General features: G+C 40.8%; 1 protein-coding gene across 2 annotated transcripts in view; it reads right to left on the bottom strand.

Annotated features, from left to right (window-relative positions):
- The window catches only part of fibcd1b (fibrinogen C domain containing 1b), a 146,558-nt gene that overhangs the window by 38,916 nt on the left and 81,493 nt on the right, over positions 1 to 26,149 (bottom strand). For both annotated transcript variants that reach the window (XM_074617562.1, XM_074617563.1), the window contains one exon: positions 6,774 to 6,870. In XM_074617562.1, coding sequence (XP_074473663.1) covers positions 6,774 to 6,870 — 97 coding nt within the window. The remainder of the gene's footprint in view (positions 1 to 6,773; positions 6,871 to 26,149) is intronic.

Genomic DNA, 26,149 nt, shown 5'->3' on the forward strand with positions numbered 1-26,149 from the left:
AAACATACTTATTAATATTATATTACATTTCTGCCAATAGATCCCCCTACATGTTAAACACTGGTCCTTTAAATAACAACTTCAGGCTGTCTCAAATCACTACTGTAGCAGTGATGTCATGAAGTAGAACAAATGTTTTTCTAAGTGGGAAATATTGCAATTGCTCCACAACCACAAATGACGCTCCAATTAAAATCTGTATACATTTCAACTAATTAACACCTTGCCGAAGCAACAGATATACCAAGTTATTTTCCCAGAAAAACAGGGTGCTAAATTGAGTTTAGATCATTTGTCTCGTGCATGTGGTAACAAATCTGCTCAAATGTTCTTGCTAGAAGTGTGATTGTGTCATCCTGCACACAGGAACTAATAAATGCAGTGAAGAAGGCCACAGAAGAACCACAGAATGCACAATTTGTAAACTCTCTTATTCTTCATTTTCTTCGTCACGACTCTTCTTCTTATTGTTACTATCATCATACTATTAGAAGCTCAATACATGTAGCAAAAAACCCTAAATGAAATGAGAATCTAGCAGCATATTAAGATAATGAGAAGGTACAGATCTTCAGAGGTGGCGGGTGGCATTAGTGAGCAATATTTGTCTGTCGGAGGTAACTGCAATGAATTTTATTTCTATAGGCTGTAGGCGAGCATGGATCCATTTTTCATTTTTGCCCTGAGGGTAATCGATGATGGGGGTGACGAGACAACAGCACACCCTGAATGAGCAAGGGTACTCTGAAAGGTTCAAAGTAGTCTGCTGGCTCATTGAAATTCAGTCTGCTAAATCCTGAGCTTTCCATATTCCCACCATTTTCCTACAGCGTACCACGGGGAGATCTACCTGGCACTCTCACCACGTTTTTTATTATGGGCTGCACTCTGTAATGGCCTCAGGTCAGCAAAGAGACCTAGATCTCCATTAATTCACATAACCTCTGCAAAAGCTATACAGTACATACAAGCATTCGTATGTCTAGTAAGGACACGGAGTGAGTGATGGAGGTGGTGAATAACACCAACACCCTGCAGGCCCACCTATTTACATATAGTCAATTATTAATTACTGATGCTGCACGTCTGATGGACAAGTGCCTGAAATAGCTTAATGTTCTGATCTATTCATTATTTCATTTGAACTAATTAATGTTTCAAGCATAAAACATTAGTTGAACAAATGCTTTCCCTCGTGCGTTCCCCTGCTGCTCCCAGCTTTCACACCGGAACCAACATGGCGGCTCGTTTGGAAACTTTCTTCTCTTCTATCATGAAAACAGTTCACAGAAATGTGTTTCTGAAAACATTTTATGTGAAAAAAAAGCCATGCAGTTGCTGAATCTGTTGGATCGACAACGGTCAGCGTAAAGGTTTCTTGTGAATTTCCAGAGGCGGCGAGTTGTGTCGGACGCCTGTGATTTGCATTAAGTAGCCTAGAACTCAACTTTATGAGGAGCAGGAGCATTTTATCGCCATCTAAAAATCATATACGTACAACTTTCCTTTATTTATAATTTCTATGAATGCGTAAATGAAACATTTTCTTGGTTTGATTATAATCAAAGTAATAAACAGACATGAGACACAGAATTAAACAACTCATTTAACATGTGTCATCATTCATTTGGTCCGTCCAGTAACCAGAGGAAACTTCTTCTTCTCTTTTAATTGTTTTTATTTTAAATGTTAATCATTAAAAATGATAATGTGAAATTCTGGAAATATTGTCTATATTTACATTTTATTTCATATACAGTATATCATTTATATAAGCTATGCGATGCTGTAGGAATGAGTCCTAAAACCAACAATTGAGTTAGCATTTCAGCACTTCCTGTTCCCTCAGCTGGAAGTCAATGGGTTTTTAGTTAGATGGCTGAAATAAGGTCTGTGGTTATCACAAGATTAAGAGATTATTAGATGATTGAAGTTTTGTTCTACGATATAAAATACATGTTAATTTCCTACTTGTGAATTTTGAAGCTTCTACGTGTCTTAAAAGGCGGTTGCTAACAAGTGTCTTAATGAGACTAAACGTCATCACGCCAACTCGTCCTCCTAGTTTTAACATTAACTTTTTACTTCTAGCGATTGCATTCACACTTCAAAAATCATGCTGTTCATTTGTGAAGGTTATCTTGCTGAACAAAACACCTAAGTATATCATCAATTTTTCTGCCACAGAGGTTATTTTCTGCAATAATCCAAAATCCAATAAAAAAAAATCCCACTGTCTTTTTGTGGAGGGAACCAGGGCGATGCTAACTTCCTGTTTGGCCTACAATACGTCATCCCTGCAGCACTCTATTGGACAGAATTCAGGGAGGAATTGATTCAGTTAATTTAACATTTTAAAAGGCAGATTTTTTCGATGCGATGTGATTTTCTTAATTATTAATTTGTAATTCAGCCAATAAAACAACAGCATTACAGTTAGACGTAATTAACAAAAGCAATGCACCGTGGGCAGGCATTGCACCTCAACGCCCCCCCCCCCTTGGTGACGGGGCCGTATTTATCACAGTATTGCTCCTATATGTGTGTGTGGAAGTGTGCTTTAGTCTAGAGTGCTGATGGGAGAGTATCTCAGCTATTATATGGCACGCACGTCCACAACCTTGACGATGACCACGCGTGTGTTTTTTACAGAAATAGACTTCTTCAAGCTCCACTTCCTCCACCAGCCTGATCTCGTGCACACTGCGATGAGAGACGAAGCATGGTGATAGCTCATTAACACTGCTGCTCAACCCACAACATTTCTGCAAACTCTTAGCGCTTTTGGGTCTGGTGTTTTTGTGTAAGCAGACCAGATTTGGTGATCAGTAATGCACTCATAAGAATATGAAACAGCTTACCATCCCAATATTTCCCACCCTCTCTTGTTTAATGACAGGTTTTATGAACTTTATAAGCTAAACTTTGTTTGATGTGATGAATCATCACTGATGGCCAGCTTCACAGTGTTACCACCATCACCATTTCCCTGTTTCAGTTAGGCATGAATCACAGCGCAGTCACAGTATGTACGACATGTGGTAAGTGGGAGAGTGGTAGCCCCGAAGGTTCTGGGATCAGGACTAAAACAGTGTGCTTGAATGGTGGCTAATGGTTCAGAAATGCGGCATCCAAGTACAATCCTGCCTGAGGTCGACGTATTTCAAGAACGAAGCTCTCTCACCTTTGAAAAGCCTCCTTTAGAGACTCTCGCTGGTTTTGTTTTCACAGTTCATCTCTATTTGTAGACTGTAGGTAACCGTGGTGACATGATTGACTGAGTGTTAAACACAAAAGAACAACACGTTGAGGCATGCCACTGGGGATGTTTGAGTATTCAGGGATAATGGTTGAGATAACAGAGACCCAGAGAGATGTTGATTAAGTGATTAGATAGTTGCCACACAGTCGCACTCCTCAGCTGCAGTTATTTCTAAGGTCTGACATTTGTTCAGGTAGCTGGAGAGCACGATACCGAGCCGAAGAGCAAACTGACACCCTGAGAAGCTCGTACTGTATGAGCGTGAATACGGGACATGGGACTTAAAGGGTAACTTTGGTATTATTCAACCTGGACCCTATGTGCCCATGTTTTTGTGTCTAAGTGATTAATGGGGAAAACAATTTCTGAAACTGGTCCGTCAACAGCGAAACGTCAATGTACCGCTACGTCCACTAAAAGTTCTTGTTTTTGCCACTGACAGACGTGCGTCCGAAGGAAAAAAACACTTCAGGGACGTCACAGCGTATTTCACCGGTATCCTGCAGCTGTACTTTGAGACACCTTGGCCACTGCCGAAGTCGGAGAAGACGGAGAAACAAGCGAAAATCTTCCTGCTTCCCTGAAGTCAACGGTGTGGCGACATTTTGCCTTCTCTGTGAGTTATGCAAACAACGAAGATGTTGTCGACAGAAAAACTAAAGTTTGTAGGATGCAGAAGATTTAGAGACTGCAGCAACCCCACCACCCCCCCCCCCTAAAAAAAAACAGCGCTCTTAGAACCAATTGCGTGTCTACATCGTTTGTACGATAAAGTGGGGTTTATGCTGGCCATAGTAAAGCATGCAGGCTCTGACAAGGACTTCCTGGTGCATTCAGATGTGCCATGTAAACTTTGAGAAATTCTAGCTGAGCGGATTTTCTTTTTTGTTGTTTTAACAGCTTGTTCCCCAATTGACCAACAGTATCAACTGGTGAAATGAGTTATTGTTTTTACATATTCAATACATTTTTCAATTTGACTATATGGCCTTAGTGTGGTACATCCCAAAAAAAATATCACACTTGATATTCAATTCAAATGTTTACATGACAGTAGTGAGGGCATAAAACCAATGATCTGTTGATCTTTGCAAATCAAGACTCCGTAGTCCAATAATGACGTGTTTAAATCGAAAACTGAATCAAATCTTGACCTTAAAATCGTTAAATCGAATCGTGACACCCCTAATAAATATTGGTGGTCATCAAATTCAAAAACCTCATCCACATTGTGGAAGCCATGCCATTGAAAATCTTTTAGATAACACTAAGCTACGCTTTCTGTACTCCAACAGAACAAACTCTGCCCGGCTGGCTGTATGGATGTATTCCACTATTCCACCGTTGTCGTCCAGCAACACGTCACCTCACCAGATTTCAGAGGAGACTTCTTCTTGAGCGAGACTGTTTCCATGATGTTGTCAGACTCTTATAATAACAATCAGAGCCTGTCAGGGCAAAAAAAATCTCTTTTAGTGGACGTAAATGACGGTGCCAGCTTGCCCCAATGGGATTACATTGCAGTCCGTGAGTGGCTGCCATCTTTCTCCCTCAATACTGGACCAACTTCAGATATTATTGTCGGTACTAATCAGTTAGACATAAAAAACATGAGAAAATAGGGTCCAGGTTGAAATGACCTAAGTTACCCTTTAAGTCACATGTCCTATATTCACCTTCATACTTTTTTTGGTTGTCAAGTTTCATATTGAACACCTGATGTAAGAAACTTACTGTCTCATCATGCTCTCTTGCTACCTGAACAAATGTCAGACCAATTAAAAAGAAGCTCCAAAGGCCACTCTGTGATGGAAAGAACTGGCTGTCTATTTCCATACCCTGTCAGACCTCTGGGATATTGAGTACATGTTGAATAGTATGAATGTAAACAGATAAAACATTAATACAACATGTGGTATGAAAGTCTAAGAATGGCCATGATGGAGAGTACCCCCCCCCAGAGGAAATATTTGGGTGCATTTAATGAGAAGTGGTGTGAAGACGAGGAGTTTGGCTCTGGAAAAGTCGATAATTTCACAGTTGAATTCATTCTTTGTTGGCATTCTTTTCCTTGTCAAATTTGAGGGGAGGCATGGACTAATGTGTCATGCTGCCAGCGAGAAATAAAAGGATTTGGACAAGCACACTGAGAAATACAACTTATAAGCAGAAGGCGAGCGTTGAAAAGCTCTGAGGTAAAAAAATTAAATAAAAATGTATACTGTTGTGTTTGTCATGTGAAAATAAAAAATATTGTAATTGATTTCCTGGTCTTTTGGCTCGTGTGGTGATATTGTGGTGCCGAACAGACTCCTCTCATAACGTGCACTTTACACACATCTTTTAATTTGCTGCAATAGCCTTTGTCGCTGTCACTGGGGAGTGAGTTTCATTACTGAATTCTTGATGACATGAGGAGCCAAAGTCATCTAATCTCTCTCTGTCTGCCTCTCTTTGGGTGTCCCTTTATCTTGCTCCATCACTCGCCAAGACTACCTATTTCACTCTCTGTGAGGGAGCTTCTTTCTTCTCTCTGCTTTGAGTTTGAGTGCTGTGACTTCATCTCACAATGACAGCCTGCTGTTATTGATAAGGTGTTTAATGAAGTTTCCTAATCAAGATATAACTCCAGCTAATGGACCGCAGTTGACAATGTTGGGCTGTCAGTCGATTAAAATATGTAATCGCGATTAATCGCATGATTGTCTATAGTTAATCACGATTAATCGCAAATTAGTCTCACATTTTCTATCTGTATAAAATGTACCTTAAAGGGAGATTTGTCAAGTATTTAATACTCTTATCAACATGGGAGTGGGCAAATATGCTGCTTTATGTAAATGTATGTATATATTTATTATTGTAAATCAATTAACAACACAAAACAATGACAAATATTGTCCAGAAACCCTCACAGGTACTGCATTTAGCATAAAACAATATGCTCCCATCAAAACATGGCAAACTGCAGCCCAACAGGCAACAACAGCTGTCAGTGTGTCAGTGTGCTGACTTGACTATGACTTGCCCCAAACTGCATGTGATTATCATAAAGCGGGCATGTCTGTAAAGGGGAGACTCGTGGGTACCCATAGAACCCATTTACATTCACACATCTGGAGGTCAGAGGTCAAGGGACCCCTTTGAAAATGGACATGACAGTTTTTCCTCACCAAAATTTAGCGCAAGTTTGGAGCGTTATTTAACCTCCTTCACGACAAGCTAGTATGACATGGTTGGTACCGATGGATTCTTTAGGTTTTCTAGTTTCATATGATACCAGTATCGTCACTCGAGCCTGATACAACCTAAAAATGTTGTTGTTGCATTAATGCTTTAAAGAAATTAGTGGCGTTAAAACAAATTTGCGTTATTTTCGCGTTAACTTTGACAGCCTTAGGAAAAAACCCACTTCCCAGGGTTTGGCCTGACATTGCCGGCCACAGTACACATATGCACGAGTCACACACCGCCAAACACACAGCCACAGTCACATGCCTGAGCCACTTACCGAGCCAGTGTTCACCGGTGATCTTGCCAAATCCCTCACGGTAGGACTCCCATGCTCTGAAGAAGTTGACGGAGCCATCCTCCCTGCGCTGGATCACCTACACAGCCAAGACAAGAGGTCAGGGGTCAGATGAGATTCATCGTTCAACACAGAGTGTTTCATCCTCCTCTGTGATGAGTCATTCCAAGTCCCACTGTTGGTCGCTAAGCTCATCCAGAACTAAACTAAATGCGTGCTCTCTCACAAATGAATAATGCAAATGTTCTCTTCCCTCTAAAAAGGCAATTTGTCGGAAGCTAATAAAAGGAATCCATTAAATCTTTGACTGACTTTGAGTCAAATCGCCATGGAATCGACATCTTCAATTGAAATCCCAGGAAAGAGATGATATTCATAAAACAATAATCCTAAACACACAGAGAGCTTCATCTGTACCGTGCATCGTGAAATTCTATGCAGCAATGGTGTGTGGAGAAATTGTGTGGTAGTTTTTTTGAAAGCAACCCTTTCAGTATGAGAAACAAAGGAAATATTAGCAAATATTTAGCAATGTAGCCGTGTGATGGTGCAGTATCTGTATCACCCAATGAGATAGTCCATGCATTAAAAGTGCTGACATCCCAAACGCCAGGTTAAGGATGAGAGGAAATTGGAAATGTGCTCCTGAAGAGGAAATGCATGCAGATGGAAAACAGCCTGTTGGAAGACTGTGTTAATGTTGAAATGACAAAGGAAATTCCCAGAGACAGTTTATGTTCAGCGTGACTAATCCCCTAACATACCATAAGGTACCAGATGGCACCAACAGCCATATTTGCTTTGAACATCAGTGCAGACAAAGAACTAAATCCTTGCGGAGCAATGGGAAAATCTTCATCCTCATCATTTTCATCCTCATAATTGTCTCCATTATGATCTTCTTAATCATCATTACTGTATCATCATCACTTATCAACACCATCGAGGGATTTTCCTCCCCATCCTCAAAGATGCCAGCTTCTTCATCTCCTCATTCAGAGCTCATCATAACTCCAAAGATAGATTTCCTCCTTTATTCCAGAGATATGATGATCTTCAAACCTCAACTCTGTTGTTCCATTCAAGCTCTTTCCTCTCATCACTTCGGCAATCTTTTTCAGGAACAACTCTTCGGCATTTTCAAAGTAAAAGTTTCCAAAGATACCAAGTCCATTGCATGAGCCAATACATGCAAGTTAGACAGGAGAGCAGCCAAAAGTCCTTAAAAGATAAGTCCGGTGTTCTTCTATATTTTAAACACTGTCTGATACTGAATTTTTGAGGCCAATATAGATATCGATATTTATGTGTTTAGAAAATCTGATATCTATATCTTTATCTATATAGATATAGGTATTATATTTTTAATATAAACACACAACATAAGCAAACAATGTTAATATACGGATACTTATTGAGCGGGACAACTGGTCAGTGCTCACTGGTGGGCAGACTACGTAGTGTTGATAGGACAGCAACTAACGATTATTTTCATTATTGATTATTTTCTTTATTAATCGATTAGTTGTTTGGTCTATAAAATGTCAGAAAATGGTGCAAAATGTCAATCAGTGTTTCCCAAAGCCCAAGATGACGTCTTTAAATGTCTCGTTCAGACATTCAGTTTACTGTCATAGAGGAGTCATAGAGGAGTAAAGAAACCAGAAAACATTCACATTTAAGAAGCTGGAATCAGAGAATTTAGACTCAAACCGATTAATCGATTATCAGAATAGTTGGCGATTAATTTAGTAGTTGACAACTAATTGATTAATCGTTGCAGCTCTAGATGGTGACACGGTTTCTAAATAACCTCAAACCTAGTTTGGCACTTCTGTACGATAATTTCTTGTTCTCATACGACATATACACCGATACTGATATATCTGCATTAAATTAGTATCATCAAGAAGTTTTTAAACATATAAATCACAAATATATGAAAGGAAAAAGGATGAAGTAAGTAATTGTGCAGCTGGGCACTGTAGTTTTAGTAAATATTACTAAACCAGGAGTAAACAGTGCTTTTGTTAGGAACTATTTTAAGCTGTGGATTAATATGCATCTGGTGCACTTGTTTATTTCACTTTAATCCCACATACACGGTTGTGGTGTCTTAAATACTCACTAAAATGGCCTTGTTCATGGTAATAACAGATGATGCCAGCCAGTGTAACGGTGTGGCTGCTCAGTGACAGGACGGAGGGATAATATACATCCTTACACAGCATTGGCTACACAGGTAGTACTTTTCATTTGATTTGCCGACAATAAAAAATAATAATAATATCACTACACTTATCTGTAAATCTGTTGAATACACCATTACACTTTATTTTTAGTGCAACTGAAACATGCAAGTGTTTCTTCTGCTATATATATAAATATTATAACTCTAGGTTTTTATTCCAGTGAGGCCTGTACAGAGGTCATAGTGTGCAGAGTGCTGCATGAAGCTGTCTGCGAAACATAAAGAAACAAAGGGATTTGTATCAGCTGTTGCATAAGACTCTCTCAGGCTTTGCCCCAGTCACGGCGCATTAGACCATCAGACTACTGTCCCAGTTATCTGTAACGATGTCACTGATTATACCTTTTAACTTCCTTAAGCTGACACGGAAATCTAACTCGACAGTTATATATTAAATCTGAGGTCAAACTAATTAATATGACGGTGTGACTGACTGTTATCAACATGTGTAATAATTTACTGAAGTCCTGTGTTACTCATTTACAAATGATTTAACAAACCCCCTGACTAATAAGAAACTATTGATGTGGTTTCAGATTTGGCACAGCAGCACAGTAATATATGTTTTTCTCTATCTATCTCGTGGATAGGTATATACTATTGCTGCAGATTTCCATATTAATGTATGGTATACAGTGTATATACTGTAAATAATGTTATCAATCAGTCGTGCAGAGGGCTGGAGGGTAGCTCATTTTCAGTGTAATGCTACAGAACAGCTTAATACACCGATGGAGTGGAGTGGTGTCAACTCCACTGTAATTCAGCTAATAAAAGGACTGATGTTGTAAGGTATGTGTCAGACTGTTATTATACTTAACACATCAAGTGTACTCAGTCACAGGATATGACAGCTGAATGAAGAGAGTCTAAATTAAATAAGATCGCAGTGATTCCAGAGATATTTTGGACATATGTAAAGTTATTGAACATATATTTGACTAATAAGATGTTTACAGTCATGCCTCTCTACAGCACTGATGAATCCATAGTATGACCCATCTCAGTTCAGTGGCAACAACATCAGACAGACTAGGGCTGTCCTCGCCCAAAGAAAGTCGACTAACACTCTAACAAACTGTGGGTGTGCATCAGAAAATCTGGGTGCGCCACATGATCCAGGGACAGACGGAGACTGAAATTCAGGCCGAGACTTTGAGATGGAGAGGCCCTGCCAACATCTTTTGTCAGTTTTAACACTCAGGGGCCGTTCATATACCACGTCTAAAAACATGTGGAAAACGCCAGCCGTGATGCTTTCATCCTTTTATCCAAGGTGCTTGGGAGGTTGTGCTACTGTCGCGCCTGCCGTTACTAAGCAACCATAACCTGCGTGCTGCGATGATGATAAAGTTGCGGTAACTTAGCAGTAAAAGTCTCACTGACTAAACTAAACAAAGTCAAAACAAAGATAAATGGATTTCCAGCACTGTAAATCCCTCACAGTAACGTTACTGCTGAATGTGTCTGTGTCAGTTTGGACCTTTGAGCCGGATGTTGTGACGTTCTCGGATGGAAAGGGTGAAGCCAGTAAAATAGTTTGTAGGATGGATTGTAAAGCTCCGGGTAGCCCTGAACATGATTAACTTCTCCAGATATTTACCGTAGACTGATATTTATGGAAAAAAGAAAACATATCTGCCAGCTGTGATGTGATTGGTTGTTCCTCGTCACAAGACATGTGGTGTGTGCTGCAGTTCCAAAAGATGAACTAATTTTATCTCGAGGCGCAGCCGTCAGAAAAATAGGGGCTTGGGAACGCCTGCATGCCACGCCTGCATGCAAACTCTTGAGTTTGAGCGCGCTTGAGCACGCCTGCTATGTGTACATTAATAACAATGGATTTGAGGGCGAAAAAAACACATCATGTGAACGGCCCCTAATATGGCCACCCCCCAGCTGCACACCTCATATATTCTGGTTGGAAATTCATAAAACCGAAACTCCGATGCCCGAGTGGAAGTGAATGCAGCAGGAGATGACGCTGCCAGCTTTCTGTGCAGCCTCTATCGGTCTCCCAGCCGCACGCAGCGACTGCTCATTACTTTTTTTCCTGCTAAATGTGTGTGTATGGTTGCCAACTTCCACTAGTACAAATATAGAACTGTAGAAATAGTGGCGGGTTGCTTTATTTAGTAATAGTAGCTCATTCTGTATCTGATTTTTGGGTGTGCCATCTGCCTCTTTGTTTGGCACAGGCACACCCTGGCACACCCTGGCACACACTGGCACACCCCTGGCTACGCCATTGATCGACAGATCTGTAAAACTGAGTTTCTCCACAAAGAATCACACAAAAGCACCACTTTAAATCTTGTTTATCTTGTTTATGTGCTCATAAGTGTCTTAGAAATAAGTCATTCAGCATGAAAAATACATAAAAAGTGACTAATTGCCTAAAGCTGTGTTTTCAGTGTATTCACTGACGCCTGAGTGATTTTACACTCTGGCTTATAATAAATATGTTACTCTATAAAAAGATGTAGATTCATAAAACACATTTACTTCAATGAAATCTTTTCATGGTGATATTAAGTGATATTATGTTTGACTCACTGGGGGCCAATAGCCTGCTAATAAGGCTATTACTGCAATGATTAGACTAATCAAAAGACCTTGGGAAGAAGGCTGTGGCATTTGAAAAAAGGCGGTGCAAACAATGCACCGTCATCATGTTAGTGAGCAGAGCACTGGAGGACTGGGAGGGAGCCGGCCCCTGCTGTGTTTCCTACTGATTGCCTGGGTTAACTGGTGAGATTTATGTCAAACTCTCTGGTAAGGCACTGCAGTACAGCATGGCTGTCTTGAATGTGGAGGCCAACTGCTGGTTGAAAAAAATTACAACATTCATGTCACTAAATTCTCCTTGAAATAATGACCTCCCTGCCTCCTTATCTCACTCCCTCCTGCCACGTACCCTTCCTTGTTCCTACATTCAAATGAGCTGAAATAGAGAAGACTGCAAATTGATAACGCTGAGTTAAAAAGGAGGTGGCGGTTTTTCCTTTTCATTCATCCCTAATTGTTTTTTCTCTCTCCCCTGGCACTCACTGTCTAAGCAGCAAGTTTAGGAGGCAAGACAATTGCAGAAAGTGCCCCCTCAACTCAATAAATCACAAGAAACTTCAGATTTTTTTTTTTTTTTTTTTTTACAAATTGACATGAAAAGAAGTCTGACATGTCAGACTACAGTCAGTCTTTATGAAAAGATTTCAGACAATGATAACTCAAGCCTCTAATTTCTATTCAAATCGTCTGTGGCCTTTCAGAACAATGTATCTCTCACATTATCACAGTAAGCCTGTCTGGCTGCATCCATCCTGTAGAGCCACCTGACATATAACAGATGTCTGCTAGACTGGAGATGGAAAGAATAGCTCTCACACTAGCATTGTTCCACCGATGCAGATAGAAGCATGTAGACATCCTTGAAGCTGCCTCGGCTGACGTCTCTCCCTATAGCGTTGCTCTGAGAGAACACCTGAGACACCAGAGCACCAGCAGTATCTGCTACCGTGAATCACTGCAGCAGTGAGAAATTGACCAGTGGTCACATGAATCAGTGCTCTACAGCATGCAGGTTAACCAGCACGCAGTTCAGTTCAGATAAGGGTTAACACTCTTGTCTTTCTGGCCCTGCCTCCTTCCATGTCTAGCATCCTTGTAAGACTGGAGAGACCCTCTGAGGTTTAATTGCATTGTTGACCCTTAAGGTCAGTATCTGTATGTGTGTGTGTGTGTGTGTGTGTGTGTGTGTTCCCTGGAGACATGGAGCTCACAGAGACTCCAATCACTTTCTTTCACATGTTTCAAGAGGGAAAAGGCAGCGGTCGAAATTGGAAGGTGGAGGGAAGCATGGGATTTTGGGAGTGGGTGACAATGCTATTGGAGTGACAATATTACGTGTAATGCGTGTCTGTACATTGGGTCTCATGCAGCAACATTCTCTTAAATTTGATCTCATATTTTCTCTTAAGAGAAAAAATAAGAGAAGTCAACTCCAGATGCACCAACCATTCTTAACGAAGTGTACATTATCCCGCTTATTACTTACTGAAAAAATCTATATTTTGAGAAAAACGGTCCGCCAGAGTCCGACATCAGAGCTGCGCCCATAGCAATGGTCTGTTATACATAGCAACGGTCTGTTATACATAGCAACAGTCTGTTATACATAGCAATGGTCTGTTATACATAGCAACGGTCTGTTATTCATAACAACAGTCTGATATACAGAAATTACAGACCGCAGAACGCCGTGATTGACCAATCAGAATCGAGTATTCAACACAGCCGTGTAATAAATGTGTTTTGGGGCAACATGTCAGCACAGTTGCTTTTGTGTGTGTGTGTTTGTGTCTGTAACTGTATGCAGGGTTGTATAAGTGTGTGGGTGTAAATATGAATGTGTAAGTTTGTGGGCACCATGAAAAAAAGTTCTGTTGCTTCTGGCCTGTTTTATTACTGATAACATGTGAGTGAAGAACATGCAGAAATATGCAGCCGAGAGGCAGATAAGCAGACAGTACAATCTGCTCGGAGTCTTACATTATCGGTGCTCATAAAGAACTTGCTCTGGTCAACATAGTGGCAGAAAGAAAAGGGCAGAGAGGGTTTTAAAAGGCCGTTAGCACCACAGAACAACAGCTTTTTAATTTCACCTTGACACAAACAAAAGTCAGCGGCCCGTTTCAGAGTGTATAAATGTGCACGAGTGCACTCTTACAGTTGCACATGTTCATACTGTGGCTCAAATGCTTGTGTTTTATAGAGCCTTGGCTACTATGTTACCTCACCACACCCCCCACAAACACAGTTTCCACTGGGACGCAGCTCTAACATCCCACCTGACAAATCCTTACACACAATGTCTGGCTAGCGGGCAGAGCGCTGGCATCAAAGTTGACATTGTCAAGGTCAGAAGCTGACAGAATTGTTCTATTTGGGTGTGAGGCAGGTGATGTTCTGGCCAGACACATACTGAGAACTGCAGTTGAGACACAGATATTGACGTTTACATGCACAGTACTATTCCACCATCATTCCGAATTTGATACGGGTCATGTAAAGAGCATATTCCATTTGGATATTCTCAATTAGGCCTTATTCTCAATGAAGCATTTTCCGATTAAGACTTGGATATCTACAGGTTTTTGGATATGTGCAAATATCACAATGCCAACTTTTCAAGAAGGTGGTTGAAGGAATGAAAGAGGGAGGCTGTGTTCACAGGGTCCAACAAGTCCACCACCGGTTACGTTAAAGGCAGGGTGGCGATCTTGAAAAACTAGCATGAGTACCCTAGATTAAAAAAAATGATCCATCTGACAAACCGAGCCCAGTGTTGCCAACTCTTTTCCAATGAAAGTAGGTAGCAGCACTAACTCCACTATCAGAGGTTCTCCTTCTTTTTGCCAGAGTATTTGATTTACTGACTGCTGTCAGGATGTAAAGACAATTTTACGGAGCCCCCCTCGACCCTTAGGAGAATTTTTTTATTAATTCATGCCCTCAAGTTAGTAACTCATTCCCTCAAGTTAGTAACTCGTTCCCTTGAGTTACTTCATAGTGCACTTTTTTTTATTTTAAATGGGAAAGATATTCAATAACTTCAGTATTATGCAGTGTAGTACCACCAAAATCACTTCACATATCAATGGTCTCTTCCTGATTATACTTATTAAAGTAATTAAGACATGTTGATGGCACTACACTGTATAATACTGAAGTTATTGCATTTTTTCCCATTCAAAATTCACCAAAATTATGCAAAAGCATATTTTTCCAAACTAAGTGTTATAGTGCAACTATGAGGAGACCATTAATGTGTGATGCAATTTTGATGGTACTACATTGTATAACAGTGAAGTTATTGAGTATTTTTATAGCATCTCTTTTCGGCGTTGCACGGTCCCTGACCACTCGTCTCACAGAGACCAATGTAATGTGTCGGGCTCGGAGGACGGCTCGTTGTGATTAAAATGAGGTTGTAGCTCATTGTCTACCTTACTACGGTTAAAGATGTTGAAGAATGGTTTCTCACAACCTCATATAAAAATGTCAAGTTGACCCAGGCCGACTGATTTTATAATATGTAAGGGTTTTGATCTTATTGGTCAGAGTTTGGCGATGGGAAATGGTTAATAAAACCATGGCAGGAAAATTAAAAAGGATACGAGAACATGTCCAAAAGACAAGAGCGTTGAAGGATAAACAGACTATTGACTATTGATAGAGTATCTGTGAGAATCATTAGGCACGATATGAAGATTTCCCCGAAAAGTGAGTAAGGGAAACATCAACATGTAAAAATATCATCTGACCTGCCAAAAATGTCAACCTGACCCAGATAAGAGGAAAAGGGCATGTGATATTGATAGGACCAGATGTGTTTTTGTTTTTGGTTCAATTGACTGGATTTGATTGGTGGAAAAGTGACGTAAGAGTATTTACTATTGGATATAAAAGTCAGGGCATATGCACTCTGATTTTCGATCTGATCTGAACTAGCTTGTCTAACTGCAAGAATAAATGATGGTGATCCCGCTGGTTGCCAAATCCGACTGCTCGTCTTCCTCTTCATTTTGCCACAACAGAGAGAGACGTCGTTGGTGTTTTAACAACGCTTCTGTTATGAGTTATTGATCCAGGAAGTTTGAATCTGTCAATATCTTTCACACTTTGCCGAAGTACATCATCTAGGGGGGCTCCGTACAATTTCAATATATATATATATATATATATATACACTCACCGGCCACTTTATTAAGCACACCTGTTCAATTGCTTGTTAACACAAATAGCTAATCAGCCAATCACATGGCAGCAACTCAATGCATTTAGGCATCTAGAGGTGGTGAAGACGACTTGCTGAAGTTCAAACCGAGCATCAGAATGGGGAAGAAAGGGGATTTAAGTGACTTTGAATGTGGCATGGTTGTTGGTGCCAGACGGGCTGGTCTGAATATTTCAAAAACTGCTGATCTACTGGGATTTTCACGCACAACCATCTCTAGGGTTTACAGAGAATGGTCAGAACAAGAGAAAATATCCAGTGAGCGGCAGTTGTGTGGACGGAAATGCCTTGTTGATGTCAGAGGTCAGAGGAGAATGGGCAGAGTGGTTCGAGATGATAGAAAGGCAACAGTTACTCAAATAACCACTCGTTACAACCAAGGCATGCAGAATACCATCTCTGAACGCACAACACGTCCAACCTTGAAGCAGATGGGCTACAGCAGCAGAAGACCACCCGGTACTAGCAAGGTGTACCTAATAAAGTGGCCGGTGAGTGTATATATATATATATACAGACGTAGGCAAAATTGTTGGTACTCTTCCGTTAAAGAAAGAAAACCCCACAATGGTCACTGAAATAACTTGAAACTGACAAAAGTAATAATAAACGAGAGCTGCACGCAGCTATGAAAGGGCCCTCGCCCCTGCTCGCGGGTCGGGGTTGCTGGCGGGACGCCGACCGACGCGGCCGGGCACCGCGAAACCGAAACTCTGACGAGCGCCACGACGCCTGCCGCAAGGCTCTATGACAAGCGGTTCACGAGTTATGAAGGGGGGCGTGGCTAATGTGTAGGGGGCGGGCATAACATTCACCAATGAAACAGGAACTCTCTGCTGAGTGATATGACACATCCCACAAGACTCTACTACAAACGGTTCATGAGATATGAAAGGGGGCGGGGCTAATGTGTAGGGGGCGGGCATAACATTTACCAATGAAACATGAACTCTCTGCTGAGTGATATGACACTTCCCACAAGACTCTACGACAAACGGTTCATGAGTTATGAAAGGGGGCGGGGCTAATGTGTAGGGGGCGGGGCTACCCTTAACAAATAAAACAGGAACTCTCTGCTGAGTGATATGACACCTCCCATAAGCCTGTACGACAAACGGTTCATGAGATATGAAAGGGGGCGGGGCTAACGTCTTGGGGCGGGGCTATGAGTATATTTTTTCATATACATGTCATCAGTACTGGAGCAACATCATACCTGAGAGATTTGGGGCAGATCGGACTATGTACAGTTGAGTTACAATAACTGGCGAATGGCTCAAAATGGCCGCCACGCCACGGTCCGCTCGTTAAGTGAACACTCACCATTTTAATAACTTTTCATCCTCAAGGTCTTGAGATGGTCCTGACCAAATATCAACTCGATATGATCAAATCTGTAGGAGGAGTTCGTTAAAGTACGCGGCCAATAAAACGCAAAAATTGGGAAAATCGTACATAAAATCCAATATGGCCGACTTCTGGGTGGGCGGGGCTAATGAAACCCAATGAGGAATATGTTTAAAATGATAATTTGGGGCAGATCGAACTCTGTACAGTTGAGTTAGGGTTAACCCACTCTCTGCTGAGTGATATGACACATCCCACAAGACTCTACTATAAACGGTTCATGAGATATGAAAGGGGGCGGGGCTAACGTCTTGGGGCGGGGCTATGAGTATATTTTTTCATATACATGTCATCAGTACTGGAGCAACATCATACCTGAGAGATTTGGGGCAGATCAGACTATGTACAGTTGAGTTACAATAACTGGCGAATGGCTCAAAATGGCCGCCACGCCACGGTCCGCTCGTTAAGTGAACACTCACCATTTTAATAACTTTTCATCCTCAAGGTCTTGAGATGGTCCTGACCAAATATCAACTCGATCTGATCAAATCTGTAGGAGGAGTTCGTTAAAGTACGCGGCCAATAAAACGCAATAATTGGGAAAATCGTACATAAAATCCAATATGGCCGACTTCTGGGTGGGCGGAGCTAATGAAACCCAATGAGGAATATGTTTCAAATGATAATTTGGGGCAGATCGAACTATGTACAGTTGAGTTAGGGTTAACCCACTCTCTGCTGAGTGATATGACACATACCACAAGACTCTACTATAAACGGTTCATGAGATATGAAAGGGGGCGGGGCTAACGTCTTGGGGCGGGGCTATGAGTATAATTTTTCATATACATGTCATCAGTACTGGAGCAACATCATACCTGAGAGATTTGGGGCAGATCGGACTATGTACAGTTGAGTTACAATAACTGCCTGTTTCATGGCGAATGGCTCAAAATGGTCGCCACGCCACGTTCCGCTCGTTAAGTGAAAACTCACGATTTTAATAACTTTTCATCCTCAAGGTCTTAAGATGGTCCTGACCAAATTTCAAATCGATCTGATTAAATCTGTAGGAGGAGTTCGTTAAAGTACGCGGCCTATAAAACGCTAAAAGTGACATGAAATCCAATATGGCCGACTTCCGGGTGGGCGGAGCTAATGAAACCCAATGAGGAATATGTTTCAAATGATGAGTGGGATATGCATACCAAATTTCATGATTATCGGATCAACTTTGACAAAGTTATAATTTCAACGCGTTAGGGGGCGCTATAGAGCCGGCTAAACACACTGAGCCTAATGGCTATATATTTAAATAAAGTTCACAGGTGTCTATCATTTTGCCAAATTTCATGAGTTTTCGAGTACCTAAAGGTATGTTCAAAATCTGAAAGACATAAGGGGGCGCTAGAGAGCCAACATGCCACGCCCAAGCAAAATTTCACCACTAAAATTAAGTAATTACTAGTTTGGATGTGCGTGTAAAGTTTCATACATTTTTGTGCATCCTAAAGTCTTCAAATATGCGTTCGTAAATTCTAAAATCACGCAGGAAATCCAACATGGCTGACTTCCTGTTTGCCGAAAAAATCTCAAAATCATTTAATCCAGGTATGAGGGCGTGAGCAATGACATACTTGAATTTCGTGAAGATCGAAGAAACTTTCTCTGAAAAACTGCGTACGTTAGGGGGCGCTATGGAGCCCCCTGGAGACACCCGAGCCCAGTCACTCCAGAACATTGAATTTCCCACCAGTTCTGACGCATACTCCACTTTTCGTGAGTTTTGGGGATGGCTAAGGTCGTCAAAAACGCGATATTCCAGCAGAAAAAGAATAATACTGACAAAAACAATAGGTTCCTTGCACTTCGTGCCAGGACACCGTTGGGTCCTGGCACTTTCGTGCTCGGGCCCTAATAAAAATTTACTGAAAATTAACTAATGAAAATCAGCTGTTGCTTTTGAATTGTGGTTCAACAGAATCATTTTAAAAAACTGATGAAACTGGCCTAGACAAAAATGATGGTAGCCCTAGAAAAGATTGAAAATAATTTGACCATAGGGACATGTTAAACTAAGGTGTGCCCTGTAATTAGCATCACAGGTGTCTTCAAACTTGTAATCAGTCAGTCTGCCTATTTAAAGGGTGAAAAGTAGTCACTGTGCTGTTTGGTATCATGGTGTGTACCACACTGAACATGGACCACAGAAAGCTAAGGAGAGAGTTGTCTCAGGAGATCAGAAAGAAAATTATTGACAAGCATGTTAAAGGTAAAGGCTATAAGACCATCTCCAAGCAGCTTGATGTTCCTGTGACTACAGTTGCACATATTATTCAGAAGTTTAAGGTCCACGGGACTGTAGCCAACCTCCCTGGACGTGGCCACAAGAGGAAAATTGATGACAAATTGAAGAGACGGATAATACGAATGGTAACCAAAGAGCCCAGAACAACTTCCAAAGAGATTAGAGGTGAACTCCAAGGTCAAGGTACATCAGTGTCAGATCGCACCATCCGTCGCTGTTTGAGCCAAAGTGGACTTAATGGAAGACGACCGAGGAGGACACCACTGTTGAAAGCAAATCATAAAAAAGCGAGACTGGAATATGCCAAAATGCATATTGACAAGCCACAAAGCTTCTGGGAGAATGTCCTTTGGACAGATGAGACAAAACTGGAGCTTTTTGGCAAGTCAAATCAGCTCTATGTTTACAGACGCAAAAATGAAGCATACAAAGAAAAGAACACTGTACCTACAGTGAAACATGGAGGAGGCTCGGTTATGTTATGGGGCTGCTTTGTTGCATCTGGCACAGGGTGTCTTGAATCTGTGCAGGGTGCAATGAAATCTCAAGACTATCAAGGCATTCTGGAGTGAAATGTGCTGCCCAGTGTCAGAAAGCTTGGTCTCCGTCGCAGGTCATGGGTCCTCCAACAGGATAATGACCCAAAACACACAGCTAAAAACACCCAAGAATGGCTAAGAACAAAACATTGGACTGTTCTGAAGTGGCCTTCTATGAGCCCTGATCTAAATCCTATTGAACATCTGTGGAAGGAGCTGAAACATGCAATCTGGAGAAGGCACCCTTCAAACCTGAGACAGCTGGAGCAGTTTGCTCACGAGGAGTGGGCCAAAATACCTGTCGACAGGTGCAGAAGTCTCATTGAGAGTTACAGAAATCGCTTGTTTGCAGTGATTGCCTCAAAAGGTTGTACAACTAAATATTAAGTTAAGGGTATCATCATTTTTGTCCAGGCTAGTTTCATTAGTTTGTTTTTTAAAATGATTCTGTTTAACCAAAATTCAAAAGCAATGTCTCATTTTCATTAGTTAATTTTCAATACATTTTTATTTATTATTACTTTTCTCAGTTTCAAGTTATTTCAGTGACCTTTGTGGGTTTTTCTTTCTTTAACGGAAGAGTACCAACAATTTTGCCTACGTCTGTATATATACAGTATTTATCATAAAAAAATGTTTCTAAAAGCTTTACCAACCCTGCCTTTAATCGGAGTATGCACGGCTGCATGTAAACAGGAATATTAGTGGAATATTCAATTTCATTAGACATATAAACAGTTTAGGAATACCGTCTTTAATATCAAATTTAATATTTTGTGTAAATAAACATAGTGTTTGACAATATAAAGTACAGAACTATCTAAAAACTGACCTACAAGATTAATAGTGCTACAGCCTGTGTTCACATTATATTGGTAGCAAACCCAATAAGAACCTGTGCAGTCACAGTTATTGGGTTCTAGAGATATTACAAATGTTTTTTGTTTTTTTTAATCTGTGGACTTTTTCATTATGTAGGGTGCACATGCAAGTGAATATTGTATGAAAAATGATTTGGGTGACTCTGAGTTCTGACAGTGAGGTTAGCAAAATGCACTGATTCGCTAAGATAAGACACACTGCAAAAGAGCAGTGTACAAAACATTCAGGTCCAGTAACAGCCTCTGTATGTAGCGCCGTTCATTCTGTGGGAACCTTGATTGGAACAGACCATGAACGTGTCTATTGTTGGGTTTGTGTGCTCGGTGCTCAGCCAGAGATCTTCGGAGTATGAAGGACCTCCCCTCTGTAACACCACTGTACAAGCGTGAGTGGACTGAGTGTTTTTCCAACAAATGCAACAGAGGGATACGTCTTTTCTCTAGCTCTTCTCTGGCTTGCGTTACATCAATTACTGGACTTGCATTCTCCAAGTTAAATTTTCATTCATGTCATATTAATAATTTAAGCTTATAAACGTAATAAGAAAACTCATCATGAAGCAGACGGTCAATATGAGGAATTTGTTTAATTGCGGTAGCTCACAATATGGTGACTGTTGTTTACGAGTTGGTAAAGAAATCAATCCAGAAGAAGCAGCTTGTGGATTGAACCAGTAATTACTACATATACTGTATCCTATAGTCTTGCCATCTTTTAATTGAGTACCTACATTTTCTTTACCTAACAATTACGATTATGCACAAACAGTATGGACACACATGTTTTAGTTTTCTGACGATGTTGGAGAGTTGCAGCAAATTATCTCCAATCATAGAAATATAATGACATATTGTACTCCCTTACTGTCCCCACTGAATCTGGAAACTTTACAGCTACAGTTGAAGAATTGGATAGCTGTCTTTCTCCTCACCAGCCTATTTTTTTGTTTTGTTATTGATGCATGGTAACATAGCACAGCACAAAGGCAGACAGGCCATACAGATGAAGGAAAGTACCTTTGAGGGGGAGAGTGGTTGCTGTAACATGTTTTGTCAGAGTGTCTGTGTCAGCAAGGCGCCATAAACTAAGTATTGACAGTTAAAAGTCTCTTGTACTCTTCCTCCCCAGTCAGGGGAACCCTGTGACAGTTCGTCAGAAAGAGAGAGACCTGTGTTCCAGGACTGCAACCCCAGAGCAGTTTGTAAAGAAAAAAACAAATTCTATGTAGAAAAGAATCAGAAAAAAAACATGTAAATGCATAAGTACAATTACTCACAGTACGCAACACTGCAAATGGTAAATAGTTTGAGTTATAGGTCAACATTTCAACCCACAAACAAGTCCGTCAAGTAAAATGGCCAAACAGTGTTAACAAGAAAATCTCTGATCCTTAACCATCTCACCCTGCACTTGCTAAAGGGCTGTTGCATTGGCATGATCACATTAAGCTCCCTGTAATCTCTGCAGTAGATGAAGGCTACTTAACAAGCTGCCTTAAGCTCTACAGCAGGCTTTCTGTCAACTACTGGGAGCCCACAGCGTGCACAGACGGACACCTTGACTGACAGACCAGAACACAGGGAAGAAACAACACAAGCAGCTCTGAAGCTGATTGGGGGAGATTTACAATCTGGCATGTGACTGGGTTTAAAATAGGAAATGTGCCAATAGCTTGTTAGCTCCTGGCATGTACACCCTGTGCACACACTATGTTTATATGTTTGGTGCTTTGGCAGCAGATGTCACTCGGTGCTCTATACTGACTAACTGAAGATAATTTGCAGCATCTCCAAAGAGTGATTAATAAATCAGCATGAGAATAACAGTACAGAGAAAGAAAGAAAGAAAACATGTATGTTGAGGCTAACAGAACCAGCTGCAGAGCTGACTCCTTTCATAGCTTTAAGATAGATCATAACAGACAGGCAGAGGAATTGCTAACAATTTGATTACATTGTTAAGAATATTGATGATATGGTGACAAATGCAACACTGTCTGATGAAAGCACTCATAAATCCACAGCAGTCTGCAGAATTGCTATCTTCAAAGGGGACTGCAAACATCTGTTGGTGAATGTTTTATAATCCTATCAGAAAGACAGATGTGTGCTGAACACAGCAGCAGCAAACAGGAACAGAAGGAGAAAGAAACACAGTCATCCACAAACACTCTTTCTCTCCCTCTCACTCCCTCTCACACGTGTAAACACAATTCCTGCATTTACATGTGCTTAAGTAAAAAGATTAGGCTGGCTTTCAGCAGTAACCGGGTTTTTCAAACACCACATAAACAAGAAACAAGGTTTTCCTTATTGGGTTAAGGGATTAAGAGAAGACAGATTAACACAGGTAGATTTCTACTGAGGCTTTTGAAACTTTTTTTTTTCAGATCTGCTGTTTGCATGACAAAGAGCCAGTAGGCCTACAGGGGAAGACTCAGTATTCCACTGGTAACAGACAAAAGGAACGATCACGATTGATAAGACATAATTATATCCAAAATAACAAAATGACATATTTCTGTAGGCCAACCAGGAAGTTAGCATCGCCCTGGTTCCCTCTATAAAAAGCCAATGGGATTGTTCCATTGGCTTTTATTTTCTGCAATAATTAATACACCTTTAAGATATTTACACATTTTGTTCAGCAAGATAATCTCCATAAATGTACACCACTTCTATGATTTTAAAGCGTGAATGCAATTGCCAGAAGTCAAAAGCTAACGTTAGGCTATAAACTCCACCACGGTCCCGTGAGTGTGAGTTAACACAACGAGGCTTTAAAGGAGGACAGTGCGATGAGACGTTTAGTCTCATTGAGCCACTTGTTAGCAACCGCCTTTTTTAAGATACATAAAGGCTTAAAAATTCACAAGTGGGGTATTTACTGATGTATTTTATGTTGTAGAATAAAACGTTGAAATCTCTTCAGCTTGTGTTAACCACAGACCTGATTTCAGACATCTAACTAAAAACCCACTGACTTCCAGACGAGGGAACAGGAAGTGCTAAAATGCTAACTCATTCCCGGGTTTCAGAACTCATTTCTGCAGCACTCTATTAGCACTAAACCGAGTACAGCTGAGGCCAATGGTGCTGTCATTCATTTTGCAAGTATTTGGTCATAAACGGAGTATTGGACAAATTGAAATTCTGACCTGATGATGGCGCTTGAGGAAAAGTTAGGGGAAGTTATTTTAATTCATACCAAAGGGGACATGAATGTCTGTACCACTTTTCATGGCAATCCATCCAGTAGCTGTTGAGATATTTCACTGGATAAGTGAACGTTTTGACCTGCTAGTCGCATTATAGGAAGTTAGGAGATCACCAAAGTTATTGGGATTAATTTTCTGGGCACCATGGATATCTGTACAACAATTCATGTCAAATCAAATCAAATCAATTTATTTTTGTATAGCGTCAAATCACAACAGAAGTTATCTCAAGACGCTTTATATATAGAGCAGGTCTATGACCGTACACCATAGTTTAGAGACCCAACAGGATCCACCAAGCGCACTGTGGCCAGGAAAAACTCCCCCATTACTGGGAAGAAACCTGGAGCAGAACCGGGCGCAGGGCGGGCGACCATCTGCCGAGACCGGCTGGGGAGATAGATAGATAGAGAGAGAGAGAGAGAGAGAGAGAGATAGAGAAGCAGCCACAATAATAGCCTAGCAGCTGTAATAACTAATACAAGTAGCACTGATAACACAAAACCAATAGTGGTGGATGGAAAGAGTGATAATACAACTATCGGAATTGATGTCATTGGGTCGTCCCCAGACGGGCTTTCAAGTGGAGCTTCCAGCTGTCTCAGTCCACCATACATCTGGCTAGCTCGCCAGCACTGTCCAGCATCTCTCCTCAGTATGTCCATGTGTGTTGGTGTGGGACGTCCCTGCGATCGATGCCCGTGCGTTGGTTCCCGCAGCATCAGCAGGGACGTACTGAGGAGTGATGCTGGACAGTGCTGGCGAGCTAGCCAGATGTATGGTGGACTGAGACACCATACATCATACACCATACATGTAAATCCATGTAGCAGTTACAGAGATAGAGTGGAGCTAAAACAAAAACAAATACAGAAAATGTAAATTGTAAACCAAAATATGCCAACAGTGGTAGATTTATTACATTAGAAATCTGGTTATTTACCAGCTGCATGTAAAATGGAGTTTAGTGGTAATCTGACTATTATAGCAATATATTCTGTATTGTACAAGAGTAACAGTGTTTCACAGCGTTTTCTTTTGCATATAAATGTAGTGAATCAGACTGCTTCAGCTTTTATGGGAAAAAAATTATAATGAGGTATAAAACATGCAAAGGTCCAACAGCAGCGACATTACTGGGAGTCATTTGTGTGCCTGCACATGTAACAGAGATGAAATATAAAACCAGTGAATGTTCTTGCAGCAGCCCTCACACAGCTGTAATGTTTCTTCACATAACCTCCGGCTAACAGCACTAATGTCCTCAAGGACATGTCTGACGCTACCTGTGATAATGCTACAGGTAGACAGCTGCACGCTGTCTCCTCATGCCAGTTAATGAGGGCACGAGCAGACATTGTTGTCCAGAAAAGCAAATTGAAAAATCAATAAACATCTGAATTAACTCACAGTCCACACAGCACACTGAATGTAAGCATTATGAAAACAATTATGTTCTGAACAAAAGTTAGATTGTACTCTGAAGTTTTCAATTTCCCTGCCTTACAAAACATTTACAGATAAGACACAACTGCAAAAAACATCCATCCTGGATTCTCTTTTTTTTTTTTTCCAAACCAATAAACTAACAGAGATGAAATATTGAAGAGCCTGTGAGCCAGATAGAGATACGGAAAAGCCCATACCGTACACTCTGAAACGCTCAAAAGGCACTCCAAGTCTCTAAAGGAGCACTACAACATGCACACAATCGTACATTCAATCTCAAACTTTTACATTTCAGTTCTTAGCTGAATTGAATATTTGAGAGTGATTGCAGTACTTCTGATAAAAGCACCATTTGATAATGCAGCCCCACACTGCACTCTGATATATCTACTCTCATTCATTATTTATGCCGTGGTCATTTTTAGTCTCTTCCTTTTAACAAATAAAATAGTAATAATAGAAGACATTACCCTAAGCCGCGAGGCTGTGTTTAAATGGCATTTGAAATCTCCCTTTGCCCAAACAGGTAGACCACATGCCCCAAGGATTACTTCATCTGAGTGAGG

The sequence above is a fragment of the Sebastes fasciatus genome, chromosome 19 (genome assembly GCF_043250625.1).
Source record: "Sebastes fasciatus isolate fSebFas1 chromosome 19, fSebFas1.pri, whole genome shotgun sequence".
Taxonomy (NCBI): Eukaryota; Metazoa; Chordata; class Actinopteri; order Perciformes; family Sebastidae; genus Sebastes; species Sebastes fasciatus.